Source organism: Elephantulus edwardii, unplaced genomic scaffold, assembly GCF_000299155.1.
Source record: "Elephantulus edwardii isolate Elephantulus edwardi_28Jun2011 unplaced genomic scaffold, EleEdw1.0 scaffold00019, whole genome shotgun sequence".
Lineage (NCBI taxonomy): Eukaryota > Metazoa > Chordata > Mammalia > Macroscelidea > Macroscelididae > Elephantulus > Elephantulus edwardii.
Genome location: NW_006399769.1, coordinates 1,296,154 through 1,317,833, shown reverse-complemented (window position 1 = coordinate 1,317,833; position 21,680 = coordinate 1,296,154). Strand labels below are relative to the sequence as shown.

At 38.9% G+C, this 21,680-nt stretch overlaps 1 protein-coding gene across 1 annotated transcript in view; it reads left to right on the top strand.

The window, feature by feature from the left end:
• Positions 1 to 21,680, top strand: part of AAK1 (AP2 associated kinase 1) — a 274,011-nt gene that overhangs the window by 147,047 nt on the left and 105,284 nt on the right. The window contains exons 5-7 of the mRNA XM_006882293.1: positions 15,352 to 15,473; positions 17,186 to 17,267; positions 17,898 to 18,030. Of these exons, the coding sequence (XP_006882355.1) occupies positions 15,352 to 15,473; positions 17,186 to 17,267; positions 17,898 to 18,030 (337 nt within the window). The remainder of the gene's footprint in view (positions 1 to 15,351; positions 15,474 to 17,185; positions 17,268 to 17,897; positions 18,031 to 21,680) is intronic.

Here is a 21,680-nt window from a genome sequence, read left to right as displayed (position 1 = left end):
TCCCCCAGCCCCATGTCAAATGGGAGTATATTTTATATTTCAGCTCTTAGCCTGGTAGCTATTTGACCAATATTGACAGCATAAATGCACAGACATTTTCCTTCAATTGCCAAATATGGAAGAGACTTTACAGTCTTTGTCTTACTGTGTTCCCTGGCGCCATCAATTCTTTTTTGATTTTGTCCTCCTTTGGCTTTGATGGCAGCCTTCCTCTGGTATCCTTTCTAATCATTCCTTCCCGTTCTGTTTGAGTAACTCCTCATAACACTTAGCCTGTCTGAGCCTTACTTAGTTAACTTGTTTAGGGTTATGGTTAAGGATTAAGTGAGATGATACATGTAAATCTCTAGTTTTATTCCTGGCACACTTGCAAAGAAAGTATAGGGGTGAAAGCAGAGAAGAGAGACAGGGAGCCATAAAGGACCATTTTAGAGAGGCCTATTTGAATATTCTTTAACAGAATTTTCCCTTATTATGTATTCTAGTCCTTAAATGAGATCTAAATAATTACAATTTTGTACCAGTAAAAAGTTATTTCTCTTATGTGCTATAAATAACTTGCAGTAAATGTTATTGCTTCTAAGTGCCATCAAATTGGAACTGATTCATAGCTGACACTTTAGTGGATTTTCAGGGGCTGTAAATCACAAAGAGTGACATTGACCACTTTTCTTTGTTAAGCAGGTGGTGGATTTGAACTCCTGTTGAATTGGGGGTGCAGTCTTTGCACTAGGCCACCAGAGGTCCTATCCCTTTTACATATGTCCAAATTAGCAATGCCAGTAATGTGCACAGTGATGCTGTGAGATGGTGAAGGAAACATCATCCAGTGATGGAAATCTGAGGTATAGTGGGTTCAGTATATGTTGTTGCCTAGAAACTCCAGTACTTCTGTTACTGACCTGAGGCAGCAGGAGCTCCCACAGGACGTTTCAAAAGGAAAACCTGGAGCAAACTTAAATCAGGGACAAGTTATTAGCGTAAGAGGATGTCTGCCACTTTCCCCCCCCACCCCCAGACTGCCTTTAGTAATTTATACCACACAACTTTTCAGTGTTCCTAAGTATGAGAAGCTCTGGTGACTTAATGATAAGGAATTTTACTGCTACCCAAATCGTTCGAATCCACCAGCTGCTCCAATGGAGAACTAGGGAAATCCCCTCACTTTTGATTTGCTGACTCTAAAAACCCACTGGAGTTTCAGCCATGTGTCAGCTCCAAGTTAAAGGTATGCAGCAACAACTACAAAAAAGCAGACAAATAGTGCAACAATGAATGAATGGAAACCCAAAATCTCTGTAAATGCTCATTAAAATTAATAAAATTTAATTAAAAAGAAACGCAGACAAAGTAGTACATAGAACATAGTATTGGGCTCTGTAGTCTTTTTTTTTTAATATTTTTTAAAATTTATTTTATTTCATTATTTTTTGTGTGTACCATCAAATCAGATCTGACTGGTACAGGAGGAGATTGTTCCTCCTTCTCCAGCAGAGGATCTGGTGGATTCGAACCATGCATCTCTGAGATTTCAGTTGCAGCTTCTTGCCACCTAGGCCACCAGAGCTCGCCGGGCTCTGTAGTCTTATGAGACTCTCATCTGAAAGATTTGAAGGTGTAAGCAGTGATAACTAATCTTTCTGTGAGACTTGTTGAAAGGAAACTTACTATACAAATTTTTCAAAGCTTCCAGAAAATGAAATATGAATATCCCATTAGTTCCATACTACTTCCCTGTCCTTTTTAAATGTATATTAGCATTGTTCTAGGAAGTTCTTGTGGGTTAAGGGTAAGGAATTGTGCTACCAACACAAAGGTACACAGTTTGAACCCACTGGTTACTCCATGGGAGAAAGGTGGGTAGTTTCCCCCTGAGCAATGTACTATCTCTGAAACCGCTAGAGAGAAAATGCATTAGAGGGTCAGCTGTGGATTGGTTCCAATGACTTACAGTAACAACAAGTGCTGCTCTAGTCCTAGATGTTGTTTCTTCTCATCTGGACCATTGCACCTGACCTCTGGTCTGTTGGCTGCTTAACATTCCTAAAGCTCCTCTTTTCATATGCTTCTGATCTATTGAAAAGGCAGGGAGGGAGGCTACAAAGAATAAATATGAAAGAAGAATTGATGACTTTGAGCTGTGGTGTTGGAAAAGAGCTCTGAATTGATCATATTACTTAATTCCATAGGTACAGTGGGAGGGGATATATTCTCAGCAGTCAGGCTGCCTCAGTCGTATCCTGCCCCTTACCAGCCATGTGAACTCACAGTGTTAGGTAACCTCTCTAACCTCTATTTCCTGTTATGAAGTATAGAGAATAGTAAGGTTTTATAATGATCACATCAAATACTATAGATAAAAATACACTGTTTGTGCCATCAAGTCAACTACAATCCTTAGCAACTCAATGCACAATAGCTCTGAACGCCATCCTGGGAAAATCTCACTGCCTCTGAACCACTTGATTACCCCAGTTACTGTGTTAGTCCATCTCATCTCAAGTCTTCCTCTCTTGCACTATCCCTCCACCTCTCCAAGCATGATTATCTTTCTCTAAGGACCAGTCTCTCCTGGCAACAGCCCCGAAGTATGTGAGGCAGAGTTTCAAAACCTTGCTTCCAAGGAGCAGCTTGGTTTTACCATCTCTAGTACAGACCTGTTTGTTCTCATGGCCCCCCATTGCATGTTCACTACCCTTCTCCAGCAACATGACTCAAAGGTGTCAGTTCTTCTTGGTTAGTGTTCAGCTGTCTGATGAATAGCAAGCAACTGCTAATTGACTTAAATCAGGCACATCTCAGTTTCTAGAAAGACTGACATCCTTGCTTTTTAGCAATCTGGAGAGGTGTCCCTGGCAGTAGATTTTCCCAGTGTAATTCACCTATTGATTTCCTGACTGCTGGTGCCGAGAGTGTTAATTGTGGAGCCAAGTAAGTTCAAATTGTTAATAATCTCAATCTTCTCCATTTATTATGGTGATTCCAGTTGACTCAGTGATGGCCCTCTTTGTTTTCTTGATGTTGAGCATTGTAATGCAGACTACAGCACTTTACCCTCTACAACAAATGCTTCACGCCCTCCATAGTTTCAGCAAGTCATCTGCATAACACTGGTTTTGAGAGTCTTCCTCCAACCTTATGTGCCATCTGCGTAAAGCAAGTTATTGATGAATCTTTGTCCAATCCTGATGTCACATTTCCTCATAAAGTTTAGCCTTTCAAATGATCTATACCACATACAAATTGAAATGGTGTGGAGATCGGACACATTATTGTTGCACCCCCTTTCCAATGTTGAACCATGCAGTGTTTCCTTGCTCTGTTCTGATGACTGCCTCCTGGCCAAATACAGATTTCACATGAGCACAATCAAGTATTTTGGGATTCCCATTCTTCTCAAGGTTAGCCATAAGTTGTGCTCCACAAAGTCAATTATTAACATTTGCATAGTCTGTGAAATAATAGATAGACATTCCATTGGTTGTTATTGTGTGCCATTGAGTCACTTGCAACTCATAGCGATGCTGTATACATTTCTCTCTGAATCCTGCCCTAACCTAAACCAATCTCATTGACTCCCAAAAAACCTAATCCCAGTTCTCCATCAGACTCCAGTTACTGAGTCAATCCATCTCATCCTTGGTCTTCCTCTCCTGTGCTGTCTCTCTGTCTTTACAAGCATGATTTCCTTCTTCATGGACTTATCTCTCGGGGTCATGTGCCCAAAGTATGTGACATATAGCTTCAAAATCCTTGCCTCCAAGGAGCAACTTGGTTTCATCCTCTCTAGGACAGACCTTTTTATTCTCCTGGCAGTCAAAGATATGTTCAACACTCTCCTCCAGCATGAAAACTCAAAGACATCAATTCTCTTATCATTCTTAGTTATTTTCCAGCTCTCAGATGTACAGCAAGTAATTGCAAAGACCGTGACCTGGATCAGGTGTACCTTAGTCTCCAGACTGACATCGTAGTTTCTCAGTACTTTGGAGAGGTCCCTGAGAGCTGATTTTCTCCATGTGATTCATGTTTTGATTTCTTGACTGTTGGTGCCAAGAGTGTTGATTGAGGAATGAAGCAAGCCGAAGTTGTTAAAATTTTCAGTCTCATCTATTATTAAACTGTCATTTGACCCATTGGTGAGAATTTTTGTTCTCTTGATGTTGAACTTCAGTCCGTATTGAAGACTACAGTCCTTAGCCTACATGAAACACCTTCTCAGTTTCAGCAAGCAAAATTGTCATGTATATAACACAGGTGGTTGATGGGTTTTCCTTCAATCCTAATGCCACATTCCTTTTCATAAAGTTCAGCCTCCTGAATGATCTGTTCTGCATATAGATTGGAAATGTATGGAGATAGGATGCAATCCCTGACATACGCCTTTCCTGATCCTGAATTATGCAATGTTTTCCTGCTTTGTTCTGATTGCTGCTTCTTGGTCCAAGTATAGGTTTCACAAGAGGACAGTTTAGGATTCTAATTCTTCTCAAGGTTAGCTACAATTTGTTTTGGTCACACAGTCAAGTTTGTTTGCAGTCAATGAAACACATAAAGACATTCCTTTGGTACTCTCTGCTTTCAGCCAACGTTCATCAAATGTTGTCTGTTATGTCCCTAGAACCATGACCTCTTAAAAACCCAAGTTGCACATCTGGCTGTTCTCTGCTGATGTGAACTGTTCAGTCATTGTTGGATAATCTTCAGGATCTTGCTTCCGTGTGATATTGTTTAAGAGTTTCCACACACTGCTGGTACTCTAGACATTCTAAACTTTTCCTCTGGTACTCTCTGCTTTTGGCTAATATCCATCTGACATTGGCAGTGATGTCCTTCGTGCCACGGCTTCTTCTAAACCAAGCTTGTATTTCTGGTAGTTCTTTATTGATGTACTACTCCAGTCATTTTGATTCATCCCCAGCAGGATTTTACTTGCCTGTGATATTAGTGATAATTGTTTGATAATGTCCACACTCTGTTGGATTGCCTTTTTTAGGAATGGGAATAAATGTGGATCTCTTCCAGTCAGTTGGCCAGGTGATTGTCCTTCAGATTTCTTGGCACAGCTTGCATCTATTTGTTGAAATTTGTCAATTGGTATTCCATAAGTTTCTACGGCCCTATTTTTTTGCTAATTCCTTCAGAACAGCTTGAACTTCATCCATCACCATTGCCAACTGAGTATAAGTTGTTTCATGAAATTCTTCTGTGTCATCCAATTCTTTTTTGGCACAGTGACACTGTGTACTTCTTCCATCTTCTTTTTGATTATTATTTTTTATGGGTGGTTTTGTATTAAATTTTTATTTTATACTAGCTTACTTACAAAGTTTGTGTATACGTTGGGGTTTTTTATATTTTTTTTTATTTTAATGAAAGTTTACAGAGACTTTGGATTTCCGTTCATTCATTGTTGCACACGTTCTTCCCTACTCACCCCTCCCCCCAGTTTACTTTTCTGTTTGAAAAGTTAAAAAGAATTCTTTTCATTATTATACAGTCCTACCCTCCTGCTGCCATCCCCAACCCCCTCCGTTCCCCACTCCACTCCACTATGTAGCTTTCATTCTGGACTCTTGGTCATGACAATAATACCGAATCATATATTCCTCCTAAGCAGTTCTCTCCCTCATCTATTTAAATGCAGTATACATTATTTATCCCATCTTAGTTTCCCTCAACCCTGATGTCAGTCCCACTTACAACAGTGGTACTGTGCACTATTTTTCCTTTTGTGACTGAGATACTTCACTCAGCATAAATGTCCTCCAGGGTCACCCATTTTGTATAATAGTTCATGAGTTTCTTGTTTTTCAGTGCAACATAATATTACACTAAATATGACAACAATCTGGAACAAGAGGTGCATTGAGAGGTGGATTTGGGGAGGAGGAAGAAAGTATTCAGCAATGGAAAAACAATTAATAAATAGGGGGAGCTCTGGTGGCCTAGTGGCAAGAAGCTGCACTATAATCCCAGAGGCACGCGGTTTGAATCCACCAGATGCTCTGCTGCAGAAGAAGGGACAATCTCCTTCTGTACCAGTCAGATTCAGTTTGACTGAATCAGTACACACACACAAAGTAATAAAATAAAATTTAAAAAATTAACTTTAAAAAAAAGTACTATTAAATAAATAAATTATAACCAGGAAAAAGAAATCCTCACCACAAGACAACACCATGATAGATGGAGAAAAAGATTGTAGGTGTTAACAGTTTCATCTTGCTTGGATCCATAATCAACACCCTTGGTGCCAAAAGTGAAGAAATCAAAGTACATATCACATGGGCAAAATCTGCTGTCTGGACTTCTCCAAACTGCTTTAACAAGCAAGCATGTTAATTTAAAAGCTAAAGTGCAGTAGATAACAACTAAGCATGAAAGAAGAATTAATGCCTTTGAATTATGATAGAGAAGAGTACAGAATATCTTATGGTTAGCCATCCCCCCCCCCCCCAAAAAAAAAAAAAAAAGTCTGTCTTGGAGAAACTGCAGTTAGTGCGCTTCTTGGAACCAAGGATAGTGAAATTTCATCTCACATACTTTGGGCATGTTATTAAGAGGGGCCAGTCCATGAAGAAGGGAGACATGCTTAGGAAGGTCAGAGTAGCAAAGACAGCCCCTCGACAAGAAAGATTGACATGGTGATTTTAACAGTGGGCTCGAGTATGCTGAAGATGATGAAGATGGCACAAGATAAGGCCAGGCTCTGATCTGCTGTTCGTAGTATCACTCGTGGTGAGTCACGGTTGCCTTGATGGCACATAGTAATAACAACAAATAAATGGAAAGAAATTATTCATGGAAAAAAGACTTAATAATGTTAAGATGGCAGATTTACCCAAGGCAGCTTTAGGGATGCAATGTAATTTCTGTCAAAATTCCAGTGAATTTTTAGCAGAAATTAAAAACTGATCCTTAAATTTCTGTGAAGTTTAAAGGGATTGCAAATAATATAAACAAAGAAGAAAGTTGAAGAACTCGTGCTTCCTGGTGTCAAAACTTACTACAAAACCACAATAATCAAATGTTGTGATAATATCATAAGGATAGTCTCAGATCATTGGAGTAGAATTAAGAGTCAAGAGTAAACCCCTATATCTATAGCCAACTTATTTTGGCAATACCATTCTCTTAGGAAAGAATAGTCTCTTCAATTTGTGATGCTAGAACAAGTGGAAATAGACCTTCAAAAAAAGTTAGATTTGAAAACAAAAAGCACAAGCATCAATAGAGAAATGTAAAAATTGGACTTCACCAAACTGAAAAAATTTTTTCACCAAAAAAACACTATTAAAAAAGTATATTTTCTCCCTTTCAGAATGGGAAAAAGTACTTGGAAATCTGCTAAGAATCTAGTCTCCAGAATATAGAAAGAACTTTTACAACGTAACAACAAAAAGACAAACAATTTAAAATTAGATCAAAGACTTAGGAAGACTTCATCAGTGAAAATTACATTCCTAACAAAAGCAGTCTACAAGTTCATTGCATTCCCAATACAGACACCAAAATTCCTTTTTCATTGAGATGTAGAGAGAAATTGTCAAGTTTATTTGGAGAAGAAAGAGACCCCAACTAAACAAAATTAAAATTCAAAGCATAGCACTTCCTGATCTCAAAACCTAATAATACACAACAGTAGTAACCAAAACGGTGTGGTACTGGTACAATAACATGCATATAGTCCAATGGAACAGAATTGAGAACCCAAAAATGGACCCAGCTTTCTGGTCCACTGATACTCAACAAGGAAATAAAACCTGTCAGATAAGGAAATGACAACTTCTTCAACTGGTTCTGGCAAAAGTGGACTGCCACCTGCAGAAAGCTGAAACAGGATCCACATCTCACATATACAAAAATCAACTCAAGGTGGATTGGAAACCTGGAAGTAAAGCCTGAAACCATAAAGTTAATAATAGACAAACTGGAACCAGGCTTAGATGGCCTAGTCTGTGGTATAAAGAAGACTGTCAAATACAGCCAGAAATGCACAATATGAAGAGGATAGAATTGATGAATGGCACCTTCTAAGTATCAAATCCCTGGGAGCATCAAAAACATTTTCCAGAGTGAAAAAACCTACTGACAGGGAAAAAACATTTGGCAATCCATTTCAGACAAGAATCTCATAGCATAGCTTTACAGAATACTCCTGGGCCTCCATAAGAAAAAGACTGATAACACAATTACAAAATGGGCAAAAGACATGGAAAGACCTTTCACAGAGTAAGTTGTTCAGGTGACCAACAGGCACATGAAGAAATGTTTCAAATCACTGGCAATAAGAGAAATGAAAATCAAAACCACAAGGAAATAGCATCTCATGCCAGTAGCAGTGGCAAAGTTTAAGAGGACAGTAAGTATAAATCTTGGTTAGGATGTGGAGAGATAGAAACCCTTATATACACTGTTGGTAGGATTGTAAAATGGTATAACCATTCTGGAAGGCAGTTTGGCGTTTTCTCTAAAAGCTGAACATAGAGATTTCATATGACCCAGCTATTACACTGCTTGTAATATATCCTGACAAAATTACAACTAAGGCACAGAAATTTGTGCACCAATTTCCTAGCAGTGTTATTGACCATTGCAGAAACATGGAAACAGCCCAAATGTCCAACCAAAGTTGAATGGATTGAGACATTTCCATACGTTCATATGATGAAATACCACAGAGCTTGCAGGAGCCATGATTTTGAGAGTCATTTTCTAAATTTGGAGGTACTGAAGAGGATTATGCTAAATTAAAAAGGAATTAACTCACTTAGCATTTCTTAAGCTGAAAGAACTGAAAAAAAAACCAAAATCAAGCCTTGAGTTCCGATAGTTACGGATGCTATGGCAGAATATGGAATGATCCAGGAAGCATTAAAAGAAGATGGGATAGATAACTAGTAAAATGTGTATGAGGATCAGAGCAGTGGAGGCTAAGGGCAGAGAGGTGAGGATGGGCAGGGGGGTAATGATAGGGTCACACAATTTGATGAGTAGAAGGTGGGGTGAGTAAAGGAAAGGGGGAAGATCTGGTGTGAAAAGCAATGTATATGAACTTTGTAAGTAAACCAGTATAAAATAAAAATTTTATTTTTAAAAAAACTTATCAGAGACTTAGATATTTTCCTAAAGAAGATAAACAAGTGACTAAAGAGCACATGAAAAGAATGGTCAGCATCATTAATTATTACTAGTACCAGTTTTTTAATTATTCATAGACTTTTCAAATGTCTTTTATTTCAGAATTGGATGGCCAGTCCTGCTTTAGGCTTTAATATGAGTTACTTCTCAACAACAATTCTGACTCTTTATGACCCTTCTTGGGTTTCTGAGGCTGCTAATCCTTACATGAGGAAACTCCCTCAACTTTTCCCTGAGGAATGGCTAGTGGATTCTGTCTGTTTACCCTTTAGTTAGTGCAGCACGTGATACACCATACCGCCAGAACTTCTTTTCTAGTACATGTGGATCAGACCTTTGAATAACTGCTCTTGCTTTAGCACCTGCTTTTCCCCTTGTCAGAAATAAGGTCCAAATTAAGTAACAGTCCCTAGTGGTACAGCTGGTTAATGTCATTGGCTACTAACCTAAGTGTTGGGGGTTCAAGTTCATCCAGAAATATCTTGAAAGAAATGCTTACAGATGTGCTTCCAAAAAAATCAGCCATTGGAAATACTATGGAGTACAGTTATGCACATGTGGTGCCTATTAGTTGGAAGAAGCTAGACAGGAAACTTCTTTTCTGGAAACAGATACATGCTTGGCGACGCCTAATAGGTGCCATTACTCAACTGTGACTCATTACTGACCGTATACATGACAGATCAGAACCTTGCCCTATCCTTTGCCACCCTCAGTGTCCAGGTCACTGCCTTTCTATCTGTCTGGGTGTTGTCCTCTCTTTGGCTTATACTCTTCCTTTCTTAACATGATGTCTTTTTCCAAGGATTGGTCCTTCCTAATAACATGCCCAGAGTATGTGAGAAGATGTTTCCACATTCTTGCCTCTAAAAGGCATTTTAGTTTCACTTCCTCCAAGACACAATACAGTATTTGCAATTCTTCCAGGGCTGATTTGTTGTTTTGGCAGATCATGGTATATTTAATATTGTTCACCAGTACCACAGTCCAAAAGTATCAATTATTCTTTGAGTTTCCTTATTTATTGTCCAACTTTCAGATATATAGGAATCAACTGAAAAAACCATCGCTTGCACCAGGCACACTTTATTCTTAAACTGGCATCCTCCCTCATTATTGCTTTTAAGAGGCATCCATGGCAAATTTTCCTAGTGTAATTCATCTTTTAATACCTTGACTACTACTACTACTACTGCCCTTTGTTGATTATGGACCCAAGAAAAAAATGAAATCCTTGACAATTTCAATCTTTCCTCCATCCATCATGCAGTTGCCTATTTGTCCATTGGAGAGGATTTTTGTTTTCTTGATACTGGGTTGTAATCTGTGTTGAAGATTATAGACTTTGATCTTCAGTAAGTTTTTCCAGTCACATTTATCAAGCAAGATTATGTCATCTGCTTAACACAGTTTGTTAGTAAATCTTCCTCCAGTCATTATGCCACATTCTTCTTCATAAAGTCCAGCTTCTCAAATTATTTGCTCAACACAGATTAAATAGGTATAAATTAAAAATACAATTTGGGCACCTTTCCCGTTTTTAAATCCTTCTGTTCAGACAACTGCTTCTTGGTGTATGTATAGATTTTACATTCCTGTACTTCTTATTGTTAGCCATAATTTGTTAACATCTACACAGTAAAATATACATCTTTCTGGTATTCTCTGCTTTCATACAAGATTCATCTGACATCCGCAGTTATTTACCTTGTGCCTGGAACTCTTCTGAATCCTCCTTGAATTTCTGGCAGTTGCCTGTGAACTGTTCCAGCCTCCCCTCCTCCCCCATAATCTTCAGAAAAATTTTAATTTGATGTGATGTTAAAATCATATTGATGGATAATGTCTCTATTTTGTAAGGTTAATGTTTTTTGGAATGGTCCTTCCTAACAAATCTCTGGTGGCCTAGGGGTAAGAACCTGTGCTGCAGTCCCAAAAGCATGTGATTTGAACCCACCAGCTGCTCCATGGAAGAAAGATGGACAGTCTCCTCCCATACAGCTAATTGCCTTTCAACACCAGCTGGAGAGTCAGCTATGGGTCATTTCCAGTTTAAAGGCACACACAACAATATGCTCAAAGTATGCTTCATCATTCTCATCTTTATGGAACACCCTGGTTACCCTTTCTCCATGAAATACTTGTTTGTTCTTTTGGTAGTCCATGGGATATTCACTGTTTTCCAACATCACAACACAAAGGCTTTGATTTCTTCTAATGGCGTCTTTATTCATTGCCTAACTTTCAGATATATAGCAAGTAAATGAAAAGACCCTGGCTTGTATTTGGTGCACCTTAGTCTTTAAACTGATATCATTACTGCTTGGCACTTTGAAGATTTTTCCAATTGTGATGCATCTTTTAATTTCTTGACTGCAGGTACTAAGGATGTTGATTGTGGATCCAAGCAAGAGGAAATCATTGACAAGTTCAGTGTTTTCTTTATCAATCATGATGTTACCTATTGTCCCAGGAATGAGGATTTTTGTTTTCTTGAAGTTGAGCTGTAATCTGTATTGAAGGCTGTAGTTTTTATCTTCTGTGGCAACTGTTCCAAGTCCTCTTCATTGTAAGGAAGCAAGGTTGTATCATCTGCATAATGCAGCTTGTTGATGAGTCTTTCCTGATCCTGACGCTATGTTCCTCTTCATTAAGTCCAGCATCTTAAATGATTTGTTCACCATACAAGTTGAATACATATGGAGAAAGGACAAATCCCTGACATATACCTCTTTATTTTAAAAGCCTCTTGGTCTAAGTTTCACATGAGCAAAATATAGTATTCTGGGATTCCTATTCTCAGTATTAGCCATAATTTGTTATTACCCTCACAATCACAGCGCTTTGCAGTCTAGTATTCTCTGTTTTCAGCCAACAACCATCTGACATCAGCAGTAATATATCCCTGATGTCATGACTGCTTCTATACAGCTTGACTTTCTAGCAGTTCTCTGTTGATATACTGTTATAGCCATTTTTTTATAATCTTCAGCAAGATTTTACTTGCATGTGATACCAATAGTGCTCTTAAATCATTTCCAAATTCTGTTGGATCATCTTTCTTGGGAATGGGAGCAGATATGTATCTCTTCCAATCAATTGACCAGGTCTTCCCAATTTCCTGCCACAACCTAGTGAGCACATTAGGGCTCTGTGAAACACAGCGGTTTGTATCACATCTATGCCTGGGACCCTATTTTTTTGCTAATGTCTTCAATATGACTTGAATGTCTTCCTTAATTACTTAATTCCTGAAATGGTTCCATGTCAGCCAATTTTTTTTTTTCTGGTACAGTGACTGTTTATTCTCCCTGTCCTTTTATATTTTTTCTCAGTTGTTCAACATTTTGTTTATAGCAACCTTTAGTAGTGTGACTTGAGGCTTGAATTTCTTTTTCAGTTCTTACAGCCTAAGGAATGCCAGGTGAATTTGTCCCTTTTCATTTTCTAATTCTAGATCTTTGCACATTTTGTTGTAATAACTTGTCTTCTTGAGCAGCTCTTTTTCTGCTCATGTCTTTTACTTCAGTTCTACTTCCCTTTGTTTTAGCTTCTTGATACTCTATTTTTAGGGTCCCTTCTGACTTATTTTGGTCTTTTCTTTCTGCCCTTTTCTTTATAATGAGGTCAGAAATATCTACCGTTTTAGACTTGTTAAGACACTTTATTGCCAAATGCCTTTGATGCCAGAAAGAATTTTTTTTTCTCCCCCCAAAGTTCTGGTTTATGAAAGCTCTGTGAATTCTGCAGAAGTGGTAATTTCTGAATTCATTACCCAAGATATTAATTTCATTTCTTTTAAGAAAGCCCATTTACCAAGAAACTGATTTTGCCACCAGACTGAAGTAATAACTTAGAGAAGTAAACAAAATGTAACAGGTGTTAATTCTGAAAGTCCTAGACTAGAATAATAAAGCAACTGATGTGTATACTTAGAAGGTACAAGTGAAGTAATTAATACCATGGAAGATTAAATTGTTGATGAAACATAAGGAAACAATAACATATTTCTGAGGAAGTCTTCAGAGAGAAAATGGTCTTCAGATAGAGTTTTGAAGCAGTGGGATTTTGATAGTGAGTCACCTCATTGCCACTGAGTTGGAACCAACTCACTACTCACCCCCCAATGGATTTTCAGAGGCTATAAATTACAAGGAAGAGATTGCCTAGCTTTCTCCCACAGAGTAGCTTATAGATTCAAACTCCGTGCTGTTGGGTTGACAGAGCAACCCCTTATTGACCACCAGAGCTCCCTGGATAGTGAATATGGTGAGAATCATAGAAGTGTTCTAGACCAAAAAGAATAGCAGGAATAAATGTACAGAGGACTGTTTTCTCAGAGATTAGAAATATGGCTGAGGAGCTTTGGTGCCTTAGTGGTGAGGAATTGCATTGCTCACTAAAGAGCAGAAAATGGGATATGGGGGCACAGGACCATGAGTGTCTCTCTGAAAGGGCCAGAAGGAATGAGAGAAGAGCATAGCCTCTAACCACTCCAGAGCAGAAAGCCGATAAAGAGCCCATAGCCCAGCCCTTTGTTGCCTCTAGAGTCCCAGCAGCAGGAAGAGACTCGTTTATCCATGCTAATTCAATAGAATCTTAATTGTGGTACCGAGAATGGGGTTTATTTGGAAAGTAAGTTGGAGAATGGGGACACGAAGAATATCTCACAGTGAATCCAATTTTTAGCTCAGATGTCCCAAGGCACAGTTCCTCAATTAGACCAAACTCCATTTTCAGGTCAGCAACACCAATTCAGGAGGCTTCTGATTTCCTCAATCATCTAGCCAGGTTTGCCTCAGAACAGTTAAAAGTCAGCCTCTATTTCTTAATTCATCAAGTGCAACAAAAAGTTTTAACTGTGACTCCTCTGGTTATTACTTGCCACAGTTTCTCCATAGCAGTGCTACAGTCTCCACCACCATTATCAGTGTCTCCAGTCTCCCTCAGGTCTTGCTGCATAGTGAGGGAAGCACTCTTTCTCTTACCCTATTTCCACAGATGTTGATAACTTGCTAAACCATGTCTGCAGTTCAAGTAGCTGGAGGCCAGAGGGACCTAAAATAATCTCTAAAAATACCCAACTTTAGGTTAACACTACAGCTAACATCCACTAGCTGCTCCGTGGGAGAAAGATGAGCAGTGTTCCATGAGATTTCCTGCCTCTGAAAACCCACTGTGGGGTCAGCTATAGGTTGGTTCCAATTCCACAGTACACAACAACAGAGCAGAATAAGTAATTCCTTGTTGGTCCAAATAATTTTTTAAAAATATGGCTGAAAATCTAGAAGAATTCTTCTCTATTGTAACTGCTTTTCTGGAGATTAGATCCCCATCAAGATGGATTGGGACAATGACTCCAACAATGGACTCAAGTGTGTCATAGATGATGTGGATAGCACAGGGTTCAAATCTGTTGTTCGTGTGCCACTATGAGTCTTCCTCAGTGGCACATAACAAAAACAGCTCTAGTTTTACACTATTTTTATCCATTCCTGTTGTCTAACAGTTGTTGAGGTACTTGTTGTTGTTGGGTGCTTTTGAGTCGAGTATGACTCATGGCAACCATATGAACAAAAGATCTGAACCCTGTTCTGTCCTGCACCATCCTTACTCTTCCTGACACACAAGAGCCCATTCCAGTAGTCACTGTGTCAGCCCACCTAGTTGAAGGTCTTCCTCTCCTTCACTGACCCTCTACCTTTCCCAGCGTCATATTCTTCTCCAAGGAATAACCCCTCCTGTAACATGCCCAAACATTGCAAAGCCTCATCATTCTTGCCTCTAAAGAGCACTCTGGTGGCACTCTCTCCAAGACATTATCTGTTCGTTCTCTTGGCTGTCTATGAGATGTTCAGTGCTCTTCTCCAACACCACAGCTCAAAGGTGTCAGTTCTTATTCTGTCATCTTTATTCCTTTTTATTCTCTCAGATGTATAGCAAGTGATTGGAAAGACCATGGCCTGAGTCAGACCGAAGCATCTTATTCCTGAAACAGATATCATCACTCCACAATAATTTGGAGGAGTCCCTAACTACACATTTAACCAGTGCACTGCATCTCCTTATTTCCTGACTGCTGGTACTTAGAAGGGAATAATTTTTATATGTTTATTTGTCCCAAATACAATGGTTTCTTTTTATGACCATAAAACTTTTCACATGTTACTAACTGACAACTTAGAATGAATGGGCAATGTTTTTCAGGTTGAAAATATCCTGTTGCATGACCGAGGCCACTATGTCCTATGTGACTTTGGAAGTGCCACCAACAAATTCCAGAATCCACAAACCGAGGGAGTCAATGCAGTAGAAGATGAGATTAAGAAGTAAGCTTTTGTTATTCTTGAATTTTGTCTTTTTGCACATTTCTAGCTTTACTTTCAGCTAGTTGGTGATGTTTTTAAGAGATTGCAATAATTACAGTGGTGTCAATCACATAAACATTTTACTAAATTCTAAATTGCTACATACTATTACTACTGTAAATTTCTTGCATATAAGGAATTCACTTGCTAGAACTTCTGCAGGGTCTAGCCAAATTAATGACAAGTTTATTGAGTATCCCTGGTGGCAAAGTGTGTTTTGTGTTGGACTTCCAATGAAAAATCAATTGTGGGAATCCACCAGCCACCCCCAAGAGAGAAAGATAGGTAGTCATCTACTGTAAAGATTTACCGCCTCAGAAATCCAGTAGAGAATCTCCATGAATCAGAACTGAGTCAGTGACACCATGTTTTGTTTTGGTGGTGCTGTAGTTAAAGCACTCAAGAGTTAGTATTGAGCCCACCAGCCACTTGAGGAAAAGATGTGGCAGTCTGCTTCTGTAACATTGATAGCCTTGGAAATTAGGGGGTTTCTCATCTGTCCTATAAGATTGTTATGATTCAGAGTTGATGAGACAGTAAGACATTTTTATGATTGTTTTGTTTGTTTGTATTTGTCAGGTAATTGAAATCTCTACAAATGTTGAACCACTAACCTCCACAGGAAATAAAGTTTCTATAAAGTCATGAATCCACTGAGGATTTTTCATAGGCAACATTTATAGTCTATAAATAAATAGCCCTGCTCTCTTGGGTCACCCTGGGTGACCAACTTAGGGCAAGAAGTCTTCTGTTGCAAGGCCTGGTGCCTACCTAACCACAGTCTCTTCTGTACTCTAGAGAACTCTGGCAGCTCCAATCAGACACTCAGTGGAACGGAGATGTTCACCTGGAAGATGTAGTTACTCATTGTTTGTGTCAGCTCTATACCTAGAGCAAAGATCAAGGGCTCTCAATCCCATTTGGCCCTCATTCCAACCCCTTCTGCATTCTCTACCCCTTCTGCTGCTTTCAAGAGCATCTAATGTTGGGCCACATTGAAAACGTTCACTATTTCTAGAAACAGATTGTTGTTGTTGTTGTTTAATGCCGTCGAGTCGTAGACGACTCATAGCGACCCTATGGACGAATAGCCTGAGCACTGTTCGTACATAGAGTTTCCGGAGGCAAGCCATTTTGGAAGTGGATGCCGCTCCTGCTTCCAGGTTTGATTTAGTCGGGAAGCTCCAGCCAACAATGTCCACCATGGGTGCCCATTACCACGATTGGCACATCACTGTCACAGGCTTCAGCATCACAGCAACCACGAGTTACCTCTGTACAGCAACGCACAGACCAGTGCTATGCCACCGGTCACTGTGCCCTGCTCTCCTTCCTGCTGGGCCTCCACGGTTCGCTCACGTCCAATCAGACAGCAATATATAGAAAAAACATTTTGTCATTTGACCAAAGAAAAATTGCTGTGTTTGGGTTTCCATATGTTCATAAGATGATGAAGACTGCTATTGGAGGGACACAAGAGTAGTATGGCCAAATGATGACATAAATGGCAGATTTTCATTTTATCTGAACGAATATTTCATAATTCCTTCTGCAGATTTCTCTCAGCAAACTGGATTGTATTAAAATAGGTTCTGTTAAAAAATATTTTTATTGTTCCTAGTTTTTAATTATAATATTAACAAAAGAAAAAAATGTAATCTTTTGATTTTTAGATATACCACACTGTCCTACCGAGCACCAGAAATGGTTAACCTGTACAGCGGCAAAATCATCACTACAAAGGCAGACATTTGGGTAAGTGCCAACTAACCTGTCCACCTCTCAGATAGCAATAGACTTGGCCATAATAAACTCCCAAATTTAATGGGACAATACCTTACCATTGCCCACTTAACTTTTGGAATTATTCTTGAAACAAGGGACCAGGATGGCTTCTTGAAGCTTGTCGTAGAAGATAGATAGCTTCAGAACACTCTGAAAACTTCTTAGGTGGCCTGCCCATTATTTAGGTGGTTTTGGCATAAATGTTACTAATTCTTAAGAGAAAAAGCTGAAATACCAGCTCTTTACTGGAGCATAATTTGGGCAAGGAGAGGAAGGCGCTCGATGAGATGGATTGATTCAGTCACTAGGGTAAAAGGGATAGCCATGTCGGAGACAGTAAGATTGGTAAGGGATAGAGCAGGTTTTAGGGCTGTTGTACATAGGGTGGCTGTGAATCACAGGCAACTCGACAGCACATAACAACGATAATAATAGAGTGTAATTTGAGGGCTACAAAGTGATGTTGGGTTCTAAATTGAAGTTTATAATAGATTAGTAGTATATGGTTTTTATGTCTGTGATAATTGTGAAGAGTGCTGATAGAACTCATTAACTGCATTTGTATGTTGGGTAAATAACCTGCTTGCTTTCTTTGTTTAGGCTCTTGGATGCTTATTGTATAAACTGTGTTACTTCACTTTGCCCTTTGGTGAGAGTCAGGTGGCAATTTGTGATGGAAACTTCACAATTCCTGATAATTCCCGATATTCCCAGGATATGCACTGCCTAATAAGTAAGTATTTGAACATTCTAATTTCTTTTTATTAAAAAGACCTCTAGTGTCTGGTATCTTCAGCAGTATTTTGCTTGCATGTGATATTAATGATACTGTTCAGTAGTTTCCACATTTAGTTGGATCACCTTTCTTGAGAATGGAAACAAATATGGACCTCTTCCAGTCCATTGGCCAGACAGGTATCCTCCAAATTTCCTGACATAGACTGGTGAGCACATCCAAGGCGGCATCTGTTAATGGAAACAAGTAAATTGGTATCCCAGCAATTTCTGGGGCCTTATATTTTACCGATGCCTTCAGTGCAGCCTCCAATTTTCTCCTTCATTACCATTTTCTCCTGCTCCTATGGTACTTCCTGAAGTTGTTAGTGCCAGTCAGTTCTTTTTGGTACAGTGATTCTCTATATTCCCTCCATCTTCTTTTGATGCTTTCTGGGCCATTCACTATATTGCCCATAGTATCTTTCAGTATTGCTACTCGAGGTTTAAAGTTGTTTTTCCGTTCTCAGCTTGAGAAATGCAGAGTGATCCATAAATGAGGACTAAGATGCATCTGATTCAAGCCCTGGTTTTTCTGATCATTTATTATGCATCTGAGAGATGGACAGTGAATAGGGATGACAGAAGAATTGGTTTCTTTGAGTTGTGGTCTTGAAGAAGAACACTAAACATCACATGAACAGCCAAAAGAACAAATAAATATGTCTTAGAGTACAGCCACAGTGCTCTTTGGAGGCAAAGATGATGAGGCTTAGTCTCACATACTTTGAGCATGTTGCTAAACAGGGGCTATTCCTTGGAGAGGGACATGATGCTTGGAAAGGTAGAGGGTCAGTGAAGAAGAAGACACTTGACCAGGTGGATAAACATAGTGACTGCTACAATGGGCTCTAGCGTGTCAGGAAGTATGATGATGGCACAGGGTTTAGATCTGCTACTCGTAGGGTTGCTATTAGTCATACTTGACTCGATGGCACCTCCCAGCAACAATCTCTGGAATAAATTGGATAAACAAGGATGGAGCAAAGGGAGTATTATTAATTATTACTCCAGGAGTAATAAGTTATATGTCAAAATAGTTACTTGTGGTTGAGAATTTAAAGATAATGTTCTCTCAAAATTGGGAATGGTTATACCTGTGGCTAGTGAAAATTGTGGGTGGTCCTGCTAGAAATATAAACTGTTTCATCCTTGGTCAGAAATGCTAACTGTGCTTTGAGCAGTACGGCAGTACTGTGTTTTGAAGTCTATGAGCAAGCTCTGATACCAAAAGAGGTCTAACTGACTCAAACCAAATGATAAAAAAATCTTTTTTTCAAGAATGGACCCGTATTAAAATTAAAATGATTGCAGTGTGTAGGCCGGAATGAATACATAATTAAGCTTTATAGCTAAGAGACCAAATTTCTACTTGCTTATTCATTTGATTTTTATAACAAACACAAAATTATTTAAAATAATCCCACTCTTTTGTATCATTGGAGTAAATATATATACTAAAGTTTTCTAACCACATAACAGAATAATTTACAGACCTTTATACTAGTCCTAAAGAAAAAGATTTTTATCATCGTTCCATATCGGACAAGTTGATAGCCAAGTTTCAGCGTTCTTTGGCTATTAAGTAGGGACATACTAAATAATGATAAAAGCAGCAAATGTCAGAATCTTCAATTTGTTCGAGCCTTTATAAATTAAATACCATTTTCTTTTAACTAAATAACTGATTGGTTCATATGTTAAACTGTATCACCAGTGAATACTGTAATCCTTTGACAAAATCCTTTGACATCTGTATGCTATTAAATTGTCAATATTTAAAGTGATGATGAGATGGTAAAGGAATTGGTAAGCTAGATTACTGGTGAAAATTACAGGCTGTACACAATAAAAAAATTTAAAAACCCTGACTTGCTATGCAGACTTTCACTGAAACCACAGTAAGATAGTACTTTAATTAAAGAAAGGTTTAACAATTACAAAAATAAAGAAACTGAAGTTGAGCAGCTTAAGTAATTTTTCTTAGATTATAACTTTTAAATGTGCCTGTGATGTCAATCTACTGGTTTATCAAACTCGACTATTTATTAACACAAAAGGAGAAGGGTAAAGAAAAAGAAAAACAGTAAGAGGCATCACATTCCCTGATCTCAAATCCCACTAGATAGCTGTAGAAATCAATACACCATTGTATTGGCACAGCATCAGGCATGTAGATCAATGAAATAGATTGGAGAACCTGGAAGCCAGCTATAGTCTACCTATAGTCAACTGATCTTTGACCAGGAGATGAAATCTACTAAGTGGGGCAATGACAGCCTCTTTAACAAATGGTGATGGCAAAATTGGAAGCCATCTGCAGAAAATGTAAGCAAGACACACACCTCACAGCACATACAAAAGCCAACTCAAGGCATATCAGAAACCTAGGAATAAAACCAAAATCCAGCAGAGAAAAACTAGAAATAACTCTGGAAGCTGTAATCTACTTCTAAGCAGAATTAAAAACCTACAACCAAGAGAGGCAAAATTAAAAACCTACAACCAAGAGAGGCTAAAATAGTTGAATGGGACCTTCTAAAAACCAAATCCTTTTGCACATCAGAAAACTTTACCAATGTAAAAAAAAACCCACGAACTGGGGGCAGAGGGGTGGGGGTATACCTGGCAATGACATATCTGATGGAGACTCATATCTAAAATTTGTAGAATACTCCAGCATCTCGGCAAGAAAAAGACAAACAACACAGTCACAAAATAGGCACAAGATATGAATAGACGCTGTGCCAAAGAAGAAATTCAGATAGCCAGCAAACGTGAATTAATGTTCAGAATCTCTATCTATCAGAGAGGTGCAAATCAGAACAACAATGAGATACCATTTCACCTGACCAACAATAGCAAAGTTCAGTGGGGCAGCAAACAACAATTGCTGGCACGGATGTGGCGAGATTGGAACTCTCATTCACTGCTGGTGGGAATGTAAAATGGTACAACCACTATGGAAGGCGTTCTGGAGCTTTCTCAAAAAGGTGGAAATAGAAATACCATTTGACCCAGCCATCCCACTAGTTTTGCATATAGGTTGAAAAGATAGATATGACAAATCCTTGATGCACACGATTACCAATTTTGAACCATGCAGTATTGCCTTGCTCTGTTCTGACAGCTGCCTTCTTGTCCAAATACAGGTTTTACATAAGCACAATCAAATGTTCTGGGATTCCCATTCTTCTCAGAGTCAGCCACAGTTTATTGTGATCTACACAGTCAAATGCCTTTACGTAGTCAGTGAAACATAGACAGACATTCCTCTGGTACTCTTTGTTTTCAGCCAAGGTTCATCTGACATTAGCTAGAATATCCTTAGTACCATGGCTGCTTCTACCCCGTATGCACTTCAGGCTGTTCTCATTTGATGTGCTCTTCTAGTCGTTTTTGGGTATCTTCACCAGAATTTTGCTTGCATGTGATATCAGTGATATTGTTCAATAATTTCTGCACTTTGTTGAATCACCTTTCTTTGGAATGGAAACAACTCTTCCAGTCAGTTGGCCAGGAGATTGTCATCCAGATTTCTTGCCACAACTTGGTGAGATAATCGGGGATGCTGGGCTCTGAGGAGAAATGGGACATCAGGATTGGAGG